We start from the raw sequence: 21,290 nt of genomic DNA on the forward strand, positions 1-21,290 counted from the left end.
GATATTATAAATTGCATTGCAATATATTATATTATATCCGAATTTTATAAAATGTAGACATTACTTGAAATGTAAAAGTCATAATTTATTAATTGCAAACAATTACATTTCATTGTTGCTATTGAAAAAAGTTACATTGGGTTAAGAATGCTAATGATTTGCACATGGCTAGAGCTGTAATAAACTTTTGCCCCAGATTCGTTGAGTTATTGAGATCGCTGACCGTAGGTGTCATTAAACTTTTTCTGTATCAGTTCATAGGCGCTGTATACTCTTGGGGTTACAAAAAACAACCATGTAATATAATAATTAAAAATAAATATTAGAAAACTTACTTGTCCTCGCTCTTGGCTTCCCCTTCACCCAACAGATCGTTGGGAGATATCAAGATGGAGTTGTTGGGATGGCAGAAATACGCAATGGAGTGTCTGCCGCGGGTTCTTATAAGTTCTTGTTCAGGTATGACGACGCGATGAGGCTAGAAAAGAATGGACATGAGATAAGGCTATCGGAAAGTTCCAGTTTCTGGGAATAACCTACCAGGGCGTGGTAACGCTGCTTGGTCCAGATGGAGAGGAGTTCCCCGCCGTTTATAAGTATGGCGCCAGGTAGATGACCCACCCGTTCCCACTTCTCGCTGCCCGGCAGTTGCACCTCCAAGCCACCTTCGGAATCCTGGGCGAGCAGCGTGAAGGTGCCATAGTCCACATGGGCACCACAACGAATGGCGCCCTCGCTCTGACCCGGCTCGTCATCCACAATCGCCGGATAGTAGAGCATCCTGAGGGTGCTCATGTTCAGGTCATCGCCCTCCAACATCTGGGAGTGCTTGTCGACGAAGAAGGATGGTGGTATCTCCAGGGCCACCTCCATGGCCTTCATTATAAACAGAGACATGGCCTTCAAGTCGGTGCACAGTGTGGTAATGTCTTCGGCCAATTCTGGGAGTGCTTCCCTTGGAATATTCTGCTCATCCAGCTTGCACACATTGTAGGCGTGACGCAGCTCTGGAGTACTTCCATCAAATCGCTCCATTCCGGGACTAACGTAGCCATAATTAACACCATCCTTTCGCCTGTGACGATCCTGAATCTCTGCTGGCAGATCCAAGAAGTTGTCAAATTGATCCCAAACGGCTTTGATCTGCGGATTAAGAAATTAATAAAAGAGCGTAGAAAAGGAGATACCAGTTACCTTGTCTTCTGCTATGCCATGGTTAACCAGGAACGCGATTCCCTTTTCGGTGAAAGCCTTGTGGAGTTGCTGACCAACCCGATGGACAAGGGACTTGCCTAGAAATGGTGAGTAATTATTACAAAAGAATATAATATATTCTACATATTACTATTTCATAAAGTGTTAAATATTATTATTTTGTCTTATCAGGGCACCCCCTAAAAAGGTTTCAATCAAGTAGTTACTTTTTAGGGATGGTGGCAGCCGAAGCAAACCCATTTTTATAAATGCTGGTATGTATTGTTATTCTTTTAGGTAGCGTCGTGTTTTTAAGTTAATTTAATTAAATATATAAGTAGGGTGGGGACTGGGAAACTTACCACAATGGGCGAGATCGATGATCGGCACAGCACTTCGCGAGACAAGCGTTTCCAACTTGTCCTCTCTTATCTTGCTGTTTATCATTCTTGGTAAATAAGCCCCGCGTAGGTAAATCAAATACAAATAGATTGCTTCTGGAAATTATCTGAAAACTCAGACCTCCGAAGAGACGATGTGAACACGACCAGCTACTCCGGCAGACTGACCCAAACAAACTCCGACATTCGCATTATTATTATTATTGTCTAAGCGGTACATACATAGCATATAACAAACCACTTGTATAGCATACTCTTGGGTGCAAGCAAAATATAGTTGAAAAGAAGAAGTAATTCAGAAACACTGCTATTTATTACAGATACTAGAGTAAGGCTTAGTTAAGAATAGTTACTTAGGAATAATTATGTGCATATGCGCCTTTTGCCAGAGCCATAGCTATGTCATATGCGTTATGTGTCCTAAAGGAAAACGGTCAATAAAATGCAGTTAAGCTATTCATACTTACTTACCCGCCATTAATGGACTGATTAGTTGTAAAATCTAACTCTTTTGGATCAATCAGTGCGGAGTTATCAGGATGACAGAAATAGGCAATGGAGTGCCTGCCCCGAAGGCGAGTATCAACCTGATCGGGAACCACTACTCTATGTTGCTGTTGAGTGAAATGAAATAGAGATAAAGCTGACTTAGGTCAAGCTGGAAGTTATACCAGGGCGTGATAGAGCTGATCTGTCCAGATAGCCATGGTTTCGCCGCAGTTTATGAATAGTGCTCCTGGCAGATGACCCACTCGCTCCCACCTCTCACTGCCCCGCAGCTTGACCTCCAATCCACCCTCCGAATCCTGGGCCAACAGAGTGAAGGTGCAGTAGTCGGCATGGGCACCACACCGGATGCAACTTCCATGATCTTCACCTTCCACGGGTGGGTAGTACAGCAATCGCAGGGTGGTCAGGCTAAAGCGATCATCGGACAACATATACGAGTGTTTGTCCGTGAAGAACGAAGGTGGAGCACCCACAGAAATGGCCAGTGCCCGTAGAATGAACCTACCCAATTCATTAAAGTCACCTACTAATGCATTAATGTGACTGGTAAATCCTGGTAGCTGCTGCTCGGGTAGAAACTTGTCCTGCAGTTTGCATATATTGTAAGCATGGCGCAGCTCCGGCGTCCTGCCATCAAATCGCTCCATTCCCGGACTAACGTAGCCATGATTTTCGGCATCTGGAGCTTTGCTTCTTTCATATGCCAATTTAACCTCATCTGGCAGCTCGACAAAGTCATCGAAATACTTCCAAGCTGTTTGTATCTAAGTGATGTTCCAGTCAGTTCTTTATGGCCAAGGATTTAAAAATTATATACCTTCTCATTCGATATTCCGTGGTTTATTAGCAGAGCATAACCCTTTTCTGACAAAGCCTTTCTCAGGTTTTTAGCCACGTCCTCAATGCCTTTTCCTAAATTTATGATAGGAACAGCATTTTGTGAGAGCAGAGTCTCAATTTCTGATTCCATTCTTATTTTAGATTGTGAAAGTTTCTTATCAAGTGAACTGAGGGTGTTGTTTTTCGAACCTCAAGCAGAATAAGACTAAAGTCGAACAAAGAATATTATTTTTCAGATAGATTGTATGAGAGATTGTACTTATTGTTAATTTTTCATACTATACTTTTGGGTAGTATTGTCAGGTAAGGCGTATGTAGAAAACATGTAGAAGGTCATGGTTAAGTCATAAATCAAGAATATTTGTTTAACTACCCAAACACCATTCTACAATCGACGCCCTGATAATCCACAGATATGTAGCAGTTATCATTCATAAATAAAGACAATCAGCGCTTACATACGAATCGTTTGTTTATTGTTTGCAAATAAAATATACAAAATTACATTTCATCATAGAGTTGGGGACAGTTGAGCGCGGTGGTGTCGACAGGCAAAAGTTCAAAGTTCAACGATTTTTGCTCGCCATTCGCCTGCCCTAACATGTCTTCGACTTTCACAGTCCATAGGATAAAGTCTAATCACTAAACTATAATATTTGGTACTATTACACTATCCCAATACAGAAGGTGCAACGATCTCTAGCACTCTGCAGTGGCGACTGATCCAAACAAGTACTACAAATGGGGCCGCTTTCCTCGAACTAACAAAATACTACGAAACAAGCTTACGCGTCTACAGATTGTATAATATCCATCTTGACCTATGTATACCTAGGGGGAGGATATGGGAGGGAGGTGACTTGGGATGGGAGCGTGGGAATCTGGGCTGGGATTTGGAGTTTGGGATTTGGGGATTTAGGGATTGGGGGAAAGGACCATAAAAATAAGTGTGCATAGCTTAAGGTAGCGCCAACTAACGTCGCTTCCTACTCCTTTTTCGCCGCCAGCTTGGCCTGGGCAGCCGCCTCCTTCTTGTAGTTGGCCACGTAGAAGGCGCTGAACATGTAGGTGAAGAGTCCAGCGTTGAAGGTCAGGAGTGCGGCAATGGACTTGGGGAAGTTGCAGTTGGGCTGGAACTGGATCTGCAGCGTGTGCACGAAGATGATCAGGAATTGGACCTACAGCAAACAGCAAAACATTAAATCAAATCCGAGTTTAAATTATGTTAAAGAACACTTACAATCTGCAGGATGGTGATGTACTTCTTCCACCAGAGGTACTTTTGCACCTTGGGTCCCATCGCGGAGAGCAGGTAGTAGGCGTACATGATGATGTGGATGAAGGAGTTGATGAATCCCAGCAGGGTTCCATGGCCGCCGGCAAAGTACTTGACTCCAATGAAGGCGCACACGGGCATCAGGGTGTGGTGGTACAAGTGGAGGAACGAGATCTGGCGCTGTTTCTTGCGCAGCACAAAGAACACGGTGTCCAGCAGCTCCGTGATCTTGGCAATGTAGTACAGCCACACGGCACGAGCCATCTAGTAGGGGTATTTAAAATATATTTAAGGATTATGAACACCCATAGATGCTAGAATACCATACCCTCATGGAAATGGGATCCGATTCATAGGTCACGGGCTGACATTTGAAGTTGTAGTGGCCACCCCAGCCGCCCTTGTAACCCTCGTAGAAGAGCACCCAGCTGAGGAGCACCTGGACGGCATTGTAGACCAGGAGAGTGTTCTTCAGCTCGAAGGGCTTGCGGTCGCGCATGTAACGAGGTCCTGCGTACAGGCAGAAGTACAGGTAGGCTCCAAGGATCATGAACAGCGGTCCGGGTGCATTCGACAGGAACCATTGCTAAAAGAAACCCAATTCATTAGTTATTCCATTAAAAAGTACGAAGCGCTATCACTTTCTATTTTTAAATGCCATCAAAACAAAGAGAATTCAAACAGATTAAGAGGATTTAAACTTGTGATATGTTCACTTAAAACAAATTTAGCAAACAAGTTAGTTAAGAACAAGAACCGCTTATGTAAATTTCGCTTTACCCAAGAATCTTATGTCTCTGTGCTGATTTCATGTTATATGAAACCCCAAAAGTAGCTTGAGTAAGACAGAATTTAGCGGAGTTTAACAGAAAGTGAAGCATTACAATGGCAGTAAAAGCAGTTTTGTTATTTATTTAATTGATTAGAGAACTAGAATAGACAATACCCACCTTGGTGCGTAGATCCTCGTGCTCCACGAAGAAGTTGACCATCCGGTCAACAATGGTCGTCGTCTCGTTCAGTCTGACCGACATATTGGCAGCTGGAAGAGTGGGGTAATCAATAGATTAGTTGGGTTGTGCACTGCCCCATGGATTAGCACCTTCTACGACCATGGCGTAGAAGGTAGAAGCAAAACGCATTCGATCTGTGTTTGATTTACGCGCCGTGAGCATTTCCTGTTAATCAACCAGGCACACAAACTTAAAGTAATGCTGCCCAAGGCGAAACCGCGCCTACGCTTCGCCAGATCAGCGGAGTATATGTATATATAGAAACATATGTATATTAAAAGATAGTCACCGATATTTGCATGATCGTTGCGGGTGCGAAATGTCATATTAGTAGAATTGTGTAAATCAGGCATAGCGTTGCAAATTTCCGAATGCCAATAACCCGACGAATTCTGTTAAAGTTGCGGAAAAAGCCGCCAGGCAAACAGTTTAAAATGTAATTTATTGCGGGCTCATTCGACCGCTAAGACCCAAAAACGGTCGCATCAGCACTTACACGATGTGCATTAAATTCTTTTTACCACAATTATGAATTACGTATATTGTTAAGTGGCTGAAAGCAGTCAACGACTGGGAGCCGGCCAAAAACAAGGGACACATTGTGGCTTACGTGAACAGAACTGGTTTCGATGCGATTGCTATGGCTGCGTTAACTTGGCCAAATTAGCCGGTAGATTCCCCCAGCTCCGTCTGACTAGTTTTTGTTGCGGCCTTTTGGAAAAACCCAGGAAGCAGGATAGTCCAAGGACAAACTGTCAGGTTCATGCATCATTAATTTTATGGCTTTAAGATGGGGCAACCGGTTGCCACTGATTATTGGTTTGCTAGACCATCGAGGCAGCACAAATCAATGTTGAGTTTTAAAGCTTAAAATATAAATGATGAGGAGGATATCTGAGCCAATCGCTTTCAGACTTATTTATACACGTTGTAGGAAGCCCTTTCTTTGTCTTCAATCCTGGCTATTTTTATTCAAGACTTAGTCAACAAACCGGGAGGCAAGGACCCCAGAAGGAATTTTATGGGCATTGTTTCCAGCGAAACCAGTTTTCGGTGCAGTTGCAGTTTCTGCAACAGTCGATGGTTGTGATTATCGGTTGGCCAGCCCATCACAAAATCACAATCCTTTGGCAATGCTGACTAGGCGATTTCAATGTCCGCTGATCTCGGTCATTAACTACCCATAATGGTGGGCAACATCAATGGCTTCTTGACGCACTGCGACTTGGGCAAATGGCTGGCCCAGTTTGGCTTTGTTTAACCCACTTGGCCACTGGAATCATCATTTGGCCCGGGCTAAATTAATTATTTGAGCACCTGCCATCTGCGACTCAGGTTCGCACTCCAAGTGAACGCCATCATCGAATTACCCAGCGTTTTCTGTACAGTCATCGCTCTTGGCGGATTGGCAGATTGGCAGATTGTCGGATTGGCGGAGCTGAGCGCCAAAAATGCATTCATTCGGCTGGATATTGAGATATTGACTAACGAGAATTTCGTCTGACTTATTTGCATTATTTCGAGTGCCTTTGCCGAGTGCTTTTGCAAGGCCGGCACTTTCAATCGACCAAATCCAGCCAGCCAATGGTGTTTTCGAGGGTGTGAAGATATTGCGCAAGAAATCCGCCAAGCCAACTTACAATCTACAAATTCTACAATTCCCAAACGCTATATCCTATCCTATATCAGAATAACAATTGATTTATTGAATGCAGGAAACTAAGCTTTCAACGTCTGAACATTACTCAATCTTGCAGATCTCTATGCTAATTCTAAACGTGTTTTATTTGCCAGCCAGCGTAGATAATGTTATAAACATTATTCCGTGTTTGTTTTTATGGCTGCTCCACTAACCTGTTAATGCAATGCACACTCGCATTTCACCGGCTAAACTCAAATAAAATAATAAATGAAAATAATAAATATTGTATAATCAAATCAAAATGTTCTACCGGTTTGCCGCAGCTGGCAATGAAATTTAATTCTGATTTATTCGGTGGTCGAGTGTTGAACTTGGACTTGGTTTTTGATTTCAATTTTTTGGTTGTGGGACTTTCGACTGCGAAGCTCTTTTATGGCCACTTAACAGTCATAAATAGTTAGATAATATGTGGAGAATTCCAGTTTTTGTATCAGGCAGGAGGCCACTGCTTCCATGTGTGTTTCCCCCGCCCATCGAGAACCTTCCGGTCTCAGAGATCAGCGTAGACTAATCTCGTCATTGGAATCGCTGTAAAAAAATGGCATATTTGTTTGCCTATTGATTTTCAGAATCGTCCGATGTTCAAATGCAAATCAGTTTGGACTTAATGGCCAAAAATCCAAAAGTCAGCGTTATTTTGCATACATAGTGTAGAACATTTCACCGCCTTTCAAGGGCCAAAAATGCCGAAAAATAAGACGACTAACCTAACGATGGACCAATGGAAATCTCTGGCCGGATTGGCCATGAGATCTGCTCTGGTTTTGCATAATTTTAAACCAAAACATTGCGCAAATCCTAGTCACTTTTCCTACAATGTTGACGGCCGTTTGCATGCCAATTAGCGATTGACAGTGAACGAGAGTGCGTGGCAACGACAGAGTAAATATTAAATGAAGCCAAATAATGGCAAAGTAAATAAATATTATATGTATTGAAGTATCACCCGCTGGCCCGCCGCCCTGACGTCACATTCCAGTTTATTATTATGCGATAATCAGCGCGGTTAGAAGTCGGCCGATAAATTCTAGACACGCGCCGTGCAAAAGATTCGCACGTTTCGTTCTGTCGCCAAGCTGGCCACCATTTTTGGTAAGCCAAGCACATGGGGCGTATACGCAATGTGCGGCTCATTATGCTAGGGATTCAAAAGTCGGGCTTTATTCTATTTACAGACTTTATGGACTGGACAAACTCTAGGCTGATAAGCGGACGCATGGGAAGGTCTAAGCGGCGAACAAAATGGCTTGGAATGTTGAGGACGGCACTCGTAGGTGAAAAGGAAGGGGAGCACTCAAAAAAAAATGTATCATAGTGCTATTAGCTATTAGCAAAGACTGAGTTTCATATGCAGCATAACAATAAAATATAAATATTATAAGAGTTTCTTCCTACCCACCCGAGTGTTGGGCATTTTATGGATGATTTGGTTGATGGCTACCATAAATTTGAAACATAATGCAGGTTTCGTTTTTTGTCAAGTGTATTCCAACAAAAGAGAAGACAAAATATTGAATTCGAAGACGGAGCGGCAGCCTCTGATCCATCGATTGAATGGACCTAAGGCAATGGCATCGACATCGGCAACGGCAACGCATTAAAAGTCTCTGCGAAGGTCGCACGTTTTGAGGAAACAAAAAAGCGGAGTTTTGGTACCCGAACTCTTGCATTGGAGAGCAGCTTGAGATTCGTCCACATTATCTGCTCCCCAGTGCGGATGCGGATCTTTCGGGCGTGGCTAGCCAAACACATACTCGTATATGTATAGTATATAGTATACATATGTGTGTGCATAGTAGGCAGCATAGGCATCATAAACATTGGAGGCGTATTATCTGTGGTCTCAGTCTCTTTTCGTTCGCTGATTTGAATTTTTATTGGCTTAGCTATTTTGCATTAGCCTTAGTTTGTGCTCTGACCTTGAACTAGTGGCTAGTGCGAGCTGCTGCAGGCGCATAAATTAGTCGATTTAAGCTAAAACCACATTACCGACTTCCGCGTGACGGCCTGAAATGAAATTAAATGAAATGAAATGAAAACTTTCCAGAAGGAATGCCAGTTAAACAGACTCCCGGCATTCCTGTCTCCAATTAACTGGACTCGACAAAGTTTCCATTACTACATTACTACATTACTACAAATGTCTGTAAGTGCTAATTGAGTCAACTCATTGGCAATATGTCTAGATCGATCGAGGTATGATGTGTGTGGGTTATACGGCAGCGAATCGATTAGATCGGCAGTTCTACAGTTCTACACCCTCGTCCATTGACGAAGGCGGCACGAATGTAAATTATTCCATATGCTTTCTTCTGTTATTGGATTATTTAAATATTGGCAATTTGTCCTTATAAATATGCAATTACCTGTAAATATTTCCCAATGCAATTGCACACGAAAAACAAGTCAAAGTTCGTTGCCAGAGTCTTTCGTTTGGACAGCAACAGAATAAATTACAAAGTAGAAAAATAGTCACTAATTGCGCATGCCACAAATCAAATCGCTCAATAGATATTCGCATCAATCACTGGCTGTGTGTGTGACGGGCCCTTCTTTTAATTATGATCAATTAGGTTGGAGAGTCTGGGAAAAGTACAAAAGTACAGCGACAATTAACAGCTTTTCATAAGCAGTCATCAAGTGTTTCTCTACTCAATGATCATTAAAACTGCCTACTGTTTTTCCATCAAGATTAATGTCATTGCACTTGCGTTTGCAAGAATCATTTAGTCCAGCTCAAGGGTGCCCAGATTGACCTAGTCATTCTTATGAGCAATAGCATATGCATTCTGTGCGACTTCTGACCTCCAATATTTGCCATTGTCATCACCTACATCATCATTGTCATCGTTGCCATCACCATCGCCTTGTTCTGCCTGGCGATTTGTTTACCTTGCCATTATTATCAGCCTTTCTGGCCAAAAGTACCCCGTGCCGCCTTGTTGGGCATACAAGCCACTTGGAAACGCACTCGGCCGAGGGTAAGATGAAGAAATCCCAAAACGAGATGGAAATTTGGTCGATTTTTTTTATTGTAGGTGTGACTGCCAGCGCATGTGACCCCAATTGGATTCAAAATATTAAAATGTAATTTGCCAGGGCGACAAATGTCACCGAAAAGTCGCATAAGCATACACCATCACAACCACAGGGCGGAGTCAACCAGAAAGACGGCAACGTGCGAACGGATGTGCAGCAGAAACCTTTTGTGGACCCCGATCCCAAGATACCGTGGTAATTTCGCTCCCCGCCTGACTAACTAACTATCTGTCCGGGTGTTGACGCCAAGAAAACAACAATAAAATCATAAATAAACAAATTGTGCGCATGCGTGAACGTCACCATCGCCGCCTCTTTCCAAGGGCAATTCCAACCGAATTATATTGGTGAAAAACCGCTGGCAACTGTATGATCGCACGAAGCGTGATATTCAAATTAAATTTTTCATGAATGAACTGCGCGTATGGTCGCATTTCGAAATAAAAGATCAACAGTCTGACGAGCCCAATAAACTTGTCATGTTCTTATCACATCGCAACTTCGGCCAAAGTATAAACGTAATGGCCAAGTTGGTTTCGATTTTCGTCGATGTGTATCGCCTCATTTAGCACTTCTTCTGATTGTTATTTATATCGCAAACTTGTCCAGTTGTTCCCATTGTGTCGAAAGTGTAACGCGAAATTCAGGGCTAAATCAGAGAGCTCTGAGATGATATAATGCTGACTGAAATTGCGTGGCAGATGCACACGAAAAATTTAAGTAATACTTTAATACTTTAAAACTCACTTAGAATAAGTATTAGTTACTTTAGCATCATATTATAGCTAACTAAACAATAAATTCGAACGATGGATATGTGGGAGTGATTTCTTTAAATAACCCCAAGGAACCCAAAAAGATTGTCCCAAAAAGAACTATAAATATTCAAATCAAAGTTTTGTTAACTAAGCATCATTTTTTCGCACTGTGCACAATACAGTAGTAATGCAACGGGTAGTGGCATCTTGTATCAGGTCCAGATGCGTTCGACTTCATCTGCGAGGGATTACAGTAACGCTTAAAATTGATCAATCGCCGTGCGATTTACATATGAGCCACATTAGCTATGTGATTGACTTGGCCCACTCGAACCGACTTGTTGGCCATCTTCATCTGCGGGCAACGCAGCTGGTTTTGTAAGCCTCCTCTTTTTTTTTTTTTTTTTTTTGTTCGCTCCTCTCTGCCATGTTATTTATTTATACAATATTTAGTTTGTATTTTTCTTTCGAATTCGTCCATGCCCGGGTCTTTGGGCTTGGGTGTCGTTTCGCAATGACCCCAAAATAAAAAAATGTCTCAAATCTTTAACAGGTTGCCATCGTGTGCGCATAACTTAGCATAATATCTAAACACACATTCATTTCGATTGTATTTCTTCTATAGTTCTTAAACACTTGCCTTTCTGTTGAATAAATTTTGTGGGGGGGAGCCAAAAAATATTGAATGGATGTCTGTGATTTATTTGCGGCACGACACGGCACACGGCACAAACGAACACACACAGACAAACGGATCCGGCGAAGGACAAACACTAAAATCACTTTCTGTTATCCTTCGAGGCAATATCACGCATACGCGGCGTTGTCGATCAGAACACACACTGAACACGAGGCGGCTGATCTCGAGATCTCCAGCTCCACGAGTACCCAGCGAATACTTGGCAGTTGAGGCGCCGACAGCAGACTAAGCGATATCCCAGCCCTACAAGCGGTCTTGTAGCGTTCGTATCACGGATACGAATACGACCGCCTCGCTTTCGGCCAAGATTTGCTGCCACAGTCGTCGTCGCACTCGGCCAAGATCGTATCGCTATCGTTTGGCCGATGAACGCAACAGGTGAGCATGAGCAGGCAGCAGGCAGCAGCACTTGGTTTCGGCCAGAATCCAGCTCCAGCTGACTGGCGGTCGTTGCATGTGCTTAAGGGCCAGTTCTAGGATCTCCCCAGCTAATTACCCATCGGGTAATGTATTCAATGTATGCCGACCGTAATGCGAAGTCGATAATTAACTTAATGAACCACCGACTGACTCTATATGCGATTTGCAACTATTTATGAGAAAATACGCGCACATATTGCAGCTGGCAGTGGAGCAAATCATAACAGAAACCAAATAGTTAAACTGACTGCATTTATCATCGACTGGCCCATATGCCTTTGCCATTGCAGGGGGAGTTGTGTGTGTGTGTGTGTGTGTGTAAAGTGTGCAAAAATGATTGTGCAATTAAATGGCCCCAAAATGCCTCCGGACCAAAGCTTCCAGTGGCCACTTGATGGATTTCAGCCGCGTCATTCCCTCATTCACTCGGAAAGTCACAGTTTTCAGGCACTTTTCAGGCACCGCACACTGCATTCCGCCGAACGAACTAACCCATGGTGTGGAGCTGAACAGAAGTCTACTGGGGTCCATAGACGCACCGACTACGGGCACAAATGCATGTCTGACATTTGCCACCATTGCTTTATGGCTCAATCAGATGAAAAAGACAACAAAGTTGGGGAATAATGCAGCCAACAGCGGTTCATTCGTTAATTGTTTGATGCGACACACCCACTCAGCCGACGCATTTATGAATCCCATGTGCACTTTACCGCGTTTCACCGAAATCTGTGATTCCATCGATTCATTCACAGATTGGTGTCGTCTTTAATCTTTGGATTGCGATCCGGCCGATGCCCAAATCGATTCCGATCGAGCTTCCGCCATTGCGAAGGTCGCCCCCGCCGAAAAAATGTTGGCATGCCCGGCGCGTGCCCGAATCTCATTTTGGAGGTGCTCTATGTGACGAAGCTTATTTAAATTGCTAAATATTTTTGGCAATTTGAGGAAGATTCTACGCAGCGCGTGTTACGTTAACAAGCCAACAATCCGCGCGATTGAACTGATTTCAAGGCGTGTCCAAACAGATAACAAAGTAATCAATCGAAAGACGGACAACACCACCATTTAATAGTCTAAAATACCATGTTCCGTAAAACAAAATACTTCCTAATTCAGTGATAAAGTACAAAATAAGTAAGGATAGGGCCTGGCATAGTCACAAGTGCAGTTTAATGTTTTATGAATAATCAACTACATATAATACTCGCCATAAAATGTGATGTTAGATTACTTTAATAGTTTTTTTATGGTGGTAATGTTATTGTGTTCATGTTTTGATGTTAAAAAACAGTCATTAGTAATCCACGCTTAAGTAAATAAAGGAGATATCAAAGTACTGCGGTACAGCTATAAATACAATTATTTAATTGATAACTTAGCACTAGCTTGTTTAATTTAATCTTTTTCTTTTGTTTCTTTAAATTAATATTAATTGGTAATGCCGCGTTTTATGTTTAACACTATTTCCAAATAAGCGACAAAACGCACAATTTAATAAATCAGTTTATTGTTAAGCGACGATTTCCGTAAATTTTCCATCCGAATTTTCACTTTTGTTTCTAATACAAAGCATTTCAAAGTCAATGTCGCCTGGCGGAAACAAAAGACTTCGGACACGAACTCGCGTCGATGCCCCGGAGCATTGGTTTATAGATACTAATAATGCTGTTCATTTAACGACTCATTCGATTAGAGCTTTTTATTCAAAGCATCTTTACATTGGCAACAACAAAACGAAAATAAATAAAAACAGTGGTCGGCATTATGCGGTTTTAATGTTTTTGAACTTGACAAGATACCATAATTTGCATGAAAATGATTGGATTCGGTATTTCTGCAAGAATAGGCCTGATCGTTAGGTGGCGATTCACAAAAAAAAAAAAAAATTCTTCCTTCTCTTTGTCTTATTTTGCTCTTAATTTAGTAATTTTCGGACGTTTTTGTCGTATTTATAGCTTTTTGTGGCAATTCTCATGCGCAATCGCCTGCGTACATTAAAACTCAATTAATGCGTAACACTTAGAGAACGCTGATGGTGAAAAAAACGCAACCAAATGCTGACGAGGTGAACTCAGGCTGATTGGAAATCAATGAACTAACGAACTGGACACACAGCGGATGCTGTGCGACAGCCTTGACCATAACACTTAAACGCCAAAAGCCTTCAAAGACCAGTTGCCACTTGCTGGCTGTCAGTCTGCGTCTGCGTCTAGGTCTGCGCCTCTGAGTCTGAGTCTAAGTCTGAGTCTGAGTCTCACTCGCCTGCTTATTGAATTTGACGCATGAAAGCAACTGCACAAGACCATTAATAAAGAGCTGAAAGCCAAAATCTGGGTGGCAATCTGAACTCTGCATACATGTACGCATTTTGTATCCGACATTGAACTGCACAAAGCACCGATACACCGGTACACGGATACACGGATGCTGATGCATATCTCATAATGACGATGACAGCCAAGTGGCGATAGCTTCTCTTCCGGCTGGCCCACTGAGTGAAACTGGTTCCTAGGTCCCCTAGGTCGAATTGCCAAATTAGGCGTAATGAGTGTAATTAGAGTGCGGACATATGCCGTGCACTGGCCACTGAATATCGTATTTAATTGCAGGTGAAAGCCCAGTTACATTTTAAAGGTTTTGGTATATACAAGAAAAGTTTTAAGATATCTTCAATTGGGTTGGCATCTGGAAGGTAGTTGCATAAATCAGGCCAAAACAGTGACTATTTATACTTAATATTTTCCTTATACAGCACAGCCATTTCCCCATCTGGCACCCATTTGAGTCCACTTGATTTGCATTTCCCACTCAGCGCATTGGTTTATCTTTTTAAATTATTTTGACTTTAGCTTATATTTTTGGATTTAACGACGCACTGGGGCGAAGAGGAGTCAAAATGTTTAAAGTGTGAATCGATTTTATAGTGACAACTTGATAAATTGGATGAGTAATATAGTAGTGTATATAAAATTACAATATATATATATATATATGTATATTACACATATAAATTCATGAAACTATTAACTATTGTTAACTATACTAATGGTACAATTTCTTTGATTAGTAAAATGCGTGAAAGTGACTTTAAAGCCATCAAACACAAGCCTCACTGTACGATTTAGCTATGCACATGCTTACGCCTCATTAAGACATTTTTAAAATATTTCTCTTTGACTTTGGTTTTCTCCCACTTTGCCCAACTTCCGAACTGATTTTCGCCTTATTTCGACCAAGTCATTTGCTTGTTTCTTTTTTTTTTTCTGCTGAACTTGAATTTTTGTAGGTAAAATAAAACCACTGCAATCGCATTTAGTTGAAAGACACGTGCCGCCAAGTTGTCAAGTACAAAGTTCGATTTATTTGCGCCGTGCAAAATAAAAGGTTTAACGATCTGCGGATTCGTTGATAGAAACTGGCACACAACGAAGACAATGACGACGCATAGAACACAAGGCAGCGGAGGAATCAGATCGAGATCCGAGATTCGAAATCTCGCAGACTAGACCACGGCTGCTCACTTCATCAAGGGGGTCAAAGTCAACTCAGCATTCGCCCAGTCATCAGCAGACTGAACCCCACTAGTAACCCCGATGCGGATTTCTAGTTCTCTGCAGCAATATTTATGGCTAGGCATTAGGGTGATGGCAACCGCCGAATTGCCAAATGGCAATCAGCAAACCTTAAAATACTTTTTGCGCCATGAAATAAAATATGTGGCTTAATAAAGAAATCTGCACCAAAACGCTCTGTTAGAAGTCTCAGTTTTGTTTTTTATTGTTTTGTTTCGCTTTATGTTTTGTGATAGCTCTGCATTTATAATGTATATGGTGATATAATATCTTAGGCTCCTTGCGCTTTGTAACGCGTAATTTGTGGTGTGCAGTGTGTGTGTGTGTGTGGATGTAAAATCAGACCTCATTTAACGTTCGAAATGTATGTTCATAACGCCGTACAACCCTAACAACTCTAAGCGGTAAATACTAATGCCACAAAGGGATCAACTAATTGCATAACTTAAAGTAGAAATCGCTTCGCTGGCATTTTAGCTCCTTGAACTCTTTTAGCATTGGAACTCCTGAGCGCTGTGATGCGTTTTGCCAATTTCAGATTCAAGCAAATCTGCACTACTCGAAAGGCCAATCAACTTACGACAACATTAAGTAGACAAATTGGAATTTTATAAATAATTGTACATATATTAATTACTCTACTGCAGATTTCATTCGACAATCAACTGTTTTTGTTTTTGCTATTTTTTGTATATGTAAGATTTTGATGATAAATGCGCGTAATTGTGTGTAAAGTGTTTGTTTGAATTGTGTCTTGAATATGATTCCGTTGATTTTGTATAACAAGGTACAAATGCTCCCCAAACGCTAAACAGGTTGCATTGTAAAAGTGCGCTAGTTCGCATTAATATATGTATTAATATGAATGGGATTGTATGTGCTTTTAAGATGATTGTTCCTTGGCATCCAGTTCAGCATCTAAAAGGTTATTGGTTCGATGGGAACAGTGCATTCGCTATACATGACGCGGTACATGGCCATTTCAGAGATGCCGTGGTAGTGGACAAAGGCAGCCGCAATGACCAGTATGTGGAATATTTGATGTGATTGACCCTAAAAAGTAAAATACTGTCAGAAAGGTGCGAAAGATCAAAACCTTCAAGAAGCGTACCCAAATGTCGAACTTTCCAGGGAACCAGCGCTCGGGAACACGGAGGGCGTACAGCAACGCACCAAGTATGTATAGGAGGCCTGCAAGATTTATGTTGCCATTATATTACCATTACTTTACAACGTATATTAAGGTGCACTTACCCATCAGAATCAGCCAACCCAGACTGGCGCGACTCATCTGGCTGAACCAGCCCTCCATGATGCTGTAGTGAATAGCTGGAATCACACCGGAGAGGCCAAAGCTCATAAACACGCCAGCGCGCAAGGGGCGAAGTGACGGCTCCGAAAACTTGTCCCATAACGAGACTACGATGGAGAGGATGCCCAGAATGCTCACAACGGATAGGTATATCACCTTTGGCTGGTAATGACAGTAGAAGCCATAGTACAGCCAAGGCACAAAGGAACCCATGATCAGCAGCGCAATTCCACAATAGTCAAGTCTGCAGGTAAGCAAAACCATTAATATGATATCGATTCAATTAGTCTAGGAATACTTACTTAGAAAACAGTCTTCCCATCTCTACAGAATGACAGCTCAGTGTGTGAAAAGCGAATGAGAATCCTAGACATACGATGGCTCCGATGAAAAAGGCTCCAAAAACGATCTTCTCCTGTGTCTGGATCTCAACCGAGGGACGCGAGATGAAGTACAAAGCCACACCGATGAAGGCGATGCAGCCAAGAAGATGTGTCCAGATGTTGCCAGTTTCCGTGTGCACGCGGAAAATCGATTTAAAGCACGCACGGAAAGAGGGCAGCGGTGGGCGATGGCCGCGGTGTAGGAAGTCGTTGTCCTGCAGCCACTTGGGTAGATTTTTGTAGTGACACACTTTCCAGCTAGCCTCCCAGACCTGAGAACGAAATAAAAAACACATCAATTACGATACACCAATTGAATTGCTAACTATAAATCAACACAAAAGAAATACAATTTTTGAATTAAACTAAACTATTTATTAAAATAAAAAGAAACAAAAAATACAAAAGCGACAGAATCACAAATCTTGAAGAGCGTCTTCCATTAAAACCTTTCCTTACTTGGCTGAATCACATGGCTTACCTTGCGCACAAACTCCTCTGCCTGCTCGGCGGCATTGTGTGCCAATGCGCCCAAATCAATTTCATCGGAGAGAACTCCGGCCTTCAGCACTTCCGTCATCTGTGAAATACAATGATAAGACATTAAACAGTCCTCAAAACGGATATGAAAAGCTTAATGGCAAAGAAAAACTGCGAGCTAATGGGACTAACGACTGGATTTTCAGCTTGCTCCTTGACTGTGTCCTGGATTCTGTGAGTTTCTTGACTGAGATCCGGCTCCAGATCCGGGTTCACACGCACTATAATCTCCGGCATCGTCTGCATCTTGAGCGGCTAACAGAGATTCGAACGGAACTAGAACTAAATGTGCGAAGCAATAAGCGATCGTACTGTGAAGTCTCTGCCAGTCGCATACTCAATTTGTTTAGTCTTTGTTGGCGGAACAAGAAAGCACCGAATGCGTTCCGCGATAAGATAAGCTCGCCCGAAACTGTCTCCGGGCATTATCAGCACCGCATCGACGTAAATTTTTGTTTGTGTTCTAGCATCTGTCGTATAAAGGGCTATACCGAAGCTTTTTGCGATCAATCTAAGCCTGACCTCTAAAGCCAATGAGCCAAAGTGCTGATTGTCGAGAGTATAAGGCTCAAAGTCAAGGAAATTTTACTTGACAGCTTTCGGCCAGACATTAAAGGCAAAGACAGATAAGGTATAACTTAAAAGTGGCTGTGGAACATGCTTTAAATTGAGCAATAGTATTTAGTGAGTCATAAAATGGGAGAAATGGCCACGATAAGGTTTTACAGCAATGGTTATGGTACATTTGAATGTGGCAAATAGACATTGCCCAAGCAACATTTGTATTGATAAGACTTCCGACATTGAAATGAGGGAAAATTGCGACTAACAAGTGGCAGCCGATAACCACATGGTGGTGGGTCAGCGATAAGAGCTACGCCACATGCTCTAACGATTGCATTTCGTACTTTTCCACCTGCTGGAAATGGAGGTTGGTAGCCCCGACTCACCTCCGCCTCAATAAGCTGTGTGTCCTCCGGGGTCGAGGGAAGTGGACAACCGGCGTCATCCTCCTCGCCCAACTCATCGTCGTACTCCAGAAGGTCGAGATCATTGGGGCTGAGCGAGTCCTCTGGTCCCCAGCCACGTCGCTTGCGCAGAATCATCTGCACCTGCTCAAAGATGTCCTCGTCGGATCCTTCCCTACGCAAGGTGGCCGTAGTGGTGGTCACTGCCTCCCCGGTAGCATGTCCTTCGGCGTCCATGCCAAAAGTGGCACGGGCCTGGGTGGTTACCTCCACTTCGGCGGCCACATCAGCCGCTGAGCCGTGTGGCTCCAGGAGATTGGTGGCCGAATCCATGGCCTTATGATTCCGGATTCCTTTTTGCACTCCACAAATAGTGTCTGTAAGAGAAATACGTTCTGTTCAATACGATACATACGAATTTAGTCGTTCGAAGGCAATTGTGAGGCGTTTGTTCAACGTTTGTTAGTTCAACGCTAACTCGTCTGGGAAATGTGATATTTATTTATTTGTTTATTGGTCTGCTCCGATCGCTTGGCTATATAGTATGGGCAATATAGTATGCAACGAACTTTGCTCCCCAGCGAATTGGTTACTTGTACGCAGTATTCAAGTTTGTATCTGGTGGCTTTGTGTGTTTGATCACTTAGGGAACTAGCTGCCAATTACTTGTTTACATAAGATGGGGTCCAAATGGGAGTGCGATCCTCAGTGGGTTAAGGTGCAGTTTCGTGAGATTTCGGGGAACCATTAAAGATAGCAGAGTACATGGAAAATTGAGCTAGAAGGCCACGTGTAAATGGAATGCTACCCACTGGCTTAACCCCCACCTGCACTCCACTTGCGCAGTACCCAGTTTTTAATACGAAGTTATGGAAAGTGTCACAACACAAGCGAAGGGTTAATCACTCGATTTCACTGGCGATTCGTCACTACTCACTTACCACTCGAAAGGCGCGCAGTTAGCGTGGCTTCGACGGCAGGCCCAGAAGTCAACACTGGCGCAAAAAACAAGTTGCTGCACTTGCTTCAATTGTGTTCAATTGCAGTTTTTCAGCTGTTTTTCCTTAATTTAATTTTTCTGTGTTTTTCCAGTGTGACTGCAATCGCGAAAGGGAAAATCACTGGCAATCATATGGCAACAAGGGAAATGCGGTCATACTGTGACGCACCAGCTGTTAACAGCTGTTATCGCTACTCTGTCGTCACAGCTCTGTAAAACAATGTGGCAACGCTATGCAGAGCGCGCCAATATTTGAAAATGATAGCCACTGAATCGCATTGCTCCCGGTAAACAAGGTGCTTTCATTATTGGTCAACATTTTTGAGAGCTAACAACTTTTTATTGGCGATCAAAGGTGGTACTTATACTGACCAAATATTGGATATTTGCGCAAATACTTATCGTTCATTGTTTTTTTTCATGAGAAATTACCATGACGAATTTACAAGACGTATATTATATGAATAGAAAATTTTCCCCTAGTTTGTAAACACTTCAGCAACAGAGAAATTGTTTTCAAAAATGGTAAGGCATCTCATTAAAAACCATCAACAATGAAGTCAACTTACGCCTGGTAGGTATGAATTAGCAGTTGTAGTTCCCCTATATTTAACCTACTTAGTATGCATACATTTTCCATTATTCGAGTGCTTTTGCAAAGACACAAACAAAATAACTCACTTAATAAATATATATTTGCGGATATTAAGAAATAAATTAAGATTGAGTGGTTTTGAAATTCAAGCAATACAAGAATGTCCACTTATAAGTATTTTAAGAAAGAGCATTATTCTGTTATAAAAATTCACCAATGTAGACAAATAACAATTCTAATAATAAAGAAACTTAATTGGGAAGACTAAATGGTATTTTGCTAGTGAGGAAATATCGCCAGCCATGCAGGCCCAATAAAGATTCACTTGTTTGGCAACCTCTTAATAGCGCAATTTAACTACGTTTTAATGGCGCCCTTTGAATATTTATTGCACATAAAAGCCAGTATGTTTAGTCAAGAGTCAGTCATCTTTGTTAAACCAATTCCATTTCAAATATGAGACCATAGAACTTGCTCTCCTCATGGGCAGCCCATTAATATCTTATAATGATATCTTATTGACCAATCCAGGCCAATATCATCCATCAGCTCTCTGCCATCAGCGTTCTGATCAGCTGCGTTAGAAACTCGGCCAAGGAGCAGATTTCGCACAGACCCCGACTAGCGGTATTAATCGACTAAATTAATATATTAAGTAGCGCTGAAGTTCAGGGTCCTAGTCACAAAAGAGAAGCGCCGATTATGCGAGCGGCTTGAATGACGAGTGTGCGATAACAAATGCAAAACGGCTTTTTGTTTTTGTCCGCCGTTGAAATGAATGTGCTTGAAATAGAAATGGAAATGCTGAAGACCCGGAAGAGTGCTGGTGACCAACACAGCTGCAGTGCATCGAGCTGGGCAAACATTTGAATATTTGAATATTTGTGTGGAGTACAGCCCATGGGTCACACATATCACCTGGGAATCGGGGAGATTAGGTGAAAATTAAGTGCGTGAAATTTACCCATTCATGACACTGATAATCGCTTCCCATTCGCATCGACCTGGAAATGTGTTAACTGCGCCCGTAAACCCTATTTGCGTAGTTAAGTAAGTGCCAGTTA

The 21,290-nt window shown here is 42.3% G+C and overlaps 4 protein-coding genes across 6 annotated transcripts; all 4 read right to left on the reverse strand.

Annotated features, from left to right (window-relative positions):
- Positions 1-42: 42 nt before the first annotated feature.
- Positions 43-1,762, reverse strand: LOC6537763 (UPF0676 protein C1494.01). Its single transcript, XM_002098268.4, has 5 exons — positions 1,557-1,762; positions 1,195-1,292; positions 541-1,143; positions 336-478; positions 43-273 (listed from the first exon to the last, which is right to left on the reverse strand). Exons 1-5 carry the CDS (start codon positions 1,639-1,641, stop codon positions 207-209), a joined length of 996 nt encoding a protein of 331 aa, XP_002098304.1. The 5' UTR covers positions 1,642-1,762; the 3' UTR covers positions 43-206.
- Positions 1,763-1,889: 127 nt separating this feature from the next.
- Positions 1,890-3,130, reverse strand: LOC6537764 (2-oxoglutarate-dependent dioxygenase htyE). The gene is made up of 4 exons (XM_002098269.3): positions 2,923-3,130; positions 2,267-2,869; positions 2,067-2,209; positions 1,890-2,015 (listed from the first exon to the last, which is right to left on the reverse strand). The coding sequence occupies exons 1-4, from the start codon at positions 3,073-3,075 to the stop codon at positions 1,949-1,951; spliced, it is 966 nt and encodes a 321-aa protein (XP_002098305.1). The 5' UTR covers positions 3,076-3,130; the 3' UTR covers positions 1,890-1,948.
- A 269-nt stretch (positions 3,131-3,399) lies between these two features.
- LOC6537765 (elongation of very long chain fatty acids protein AAEL008004) lies at positions 3,400-11,665 on the reverse strand. Its single transcript, XM_015193005.3, has 5 exons — positions 11,374-11,665; positions 5,172-5,263; positions 4,550-4,807; positions 4,186-4,485; positions 3,400-4,123 (listed from the first exon to the last, which is right to left on the reverse strand). Exons 2-5 carry the CDS (start codon positions 5,253-5,255, stop codon positions 3,932-3,934), a joined length of 834 nt encoding a protein of 277 aa, XP_015048491.1. The 5' UTR covers positions 5,256-5,263; positions 11,374-11,665; the 3' UTR covers positions 3,400-3,931.
- Positions 11,666-15,608: 3,943 nt separating this feature from the next.
- Positions 15,609-19,737, reverse strand: LOC6537766 (adiponectin receptor protein). 3 transcript variants are annotated; one of them, XM_002098271.4, is made up of 7 exons: positions 19,573-19,736; positions 18,614-19,008; positions 17,605-17,703; positions 17,043-17,395; positions 16,683-16,984; positions 16,540-16,619; positions 15,609-16,481 (listed from the first exon to the last, which is right to left on the reverse strand). In XM_002098271.4, the coding sequence occupies exons 2-7, from the start codon at positions 18,962-18,964 to the stop codon at positions 16,347-16,349; spliced, it is 1,320 nt and encodes a 439-aa protein (XP_002098307.2). In that variant the 5' UTR covers positions 18,965-19,008; positions 19,573-19,736; the 3' UTR covers positions 15,609-16,346. The 3 variants fall into 3 exon arrangements, with proteins under 3 accessions (XP_002098307.2, XP_015048493.1, XP_015048494.1); XM_015193007.3 differs by lacking the exon at positions 17,605-17,703 and having other exon boundaries at positions 19,573-19,737; XM_015193008.3 differs by lacking the exons at positions 18,614-19,008; positions 19,573-19,736 and adding an exon at positions 17,796-17,967.
- Positions 19,738-21,290: the final 1,553 nt, after the last annotated feature.

Source organism: Drosophila yakuba, chromosome 3R (genome assembly GCF_016746365.2).
Source record: "Drosophila yakuba strain Tai18E2 chromosome 3R, Prin_Dyak_Tai18E2_2.1, whole genome shotgun sequence".
In the NCBI taxonomy this organism is placed as follows: Eukaryota; Metazoa; Arthropoda; class Insecta; order Diptera; family Drosophilidae; genus Drosophila; species Drosophila yakuba.

Coding starts and splice junctions, on each gene's coding strand:
- LOC6537763 (XM_002098268.4), bottom strand. CDS start 1,641: ATGATAAACAGCAAGATAAGAGAGGACAAGTTGGAAACGCTTGTCTCG. Junction 1,293..1,556: donor CATCGATCTCGCCCATTGTG/GTAAGTTTCCCA, acceptor CACCATTTCTAG/GCAAGTCCCTTGTCCATCGG. Junction 274..335: donor GAAGCCAAGAGCGAGGACAA/GTAAGTTTTCTA, acceptor TGTAACCCCAAG/AGTATACAGCGCCTATGAAC.
- LOC6537764 (XM_002098269.3), bottom strand. CDS start 3,075: ATGGAATCAGAAATTGAGACTCTGCTCTCACAAAATGCTGTTCCTATC. Junction 2,870..2,922: donor ACGGAATATCGAATGAGAAG/GTATATAATTTT, acceptor AACATCACTTAG/ATACAAACAGCTTGGAAGTA. Junction 2,210..2,266: donor ATCAGCTCTATCACGCCCTG/GTATAACTTCCA, acceptor TTCACTCAACAG/CAACATAGAGTAGTGGTTCC.
- LOC6537765 (XM_015193005.3), bottom strand. CDS start 5,255: ATGTCGGTCAGACTGAACGAGACGACGACCATTGTTGACCGGATGGTC. Junction 4,486..4,549: donor CGGATCCCATTTCCATGAGG/GTATGGTATTCT, acceptor TACCCCTACTAG/ATGGCTCGTGCCGTGTGGCT. Junction 4,124..4,185: donor ACATCACCATCCTGCAGATT/GTAAGTGTTCTT, acceptor TGTTTGCTGTAG/GTCCAATTCCTGATCATCTT.
- LOC6537766 (XM_002098271.4), bottom strand. CDS start 18,964: ATGGATTCGGCCACCAATCTCCTGGAGCCACACGGCTCAGCGGCTGAT. Junction 17,704..18,613: donor CACAGCTTATTGAGGCGGAG/GTGAGTCGGGGC, acceptor TGTATTTCACAG/ATGACGGAAGTGCTGAAGGC. Junction 16,985..17,042: donor ATGGGAAGACTGTTTTCTAA/GTAAGTATTCCT, acceptor GCTTACCTGCAG/ACTTGACTATTGTGGAATTG.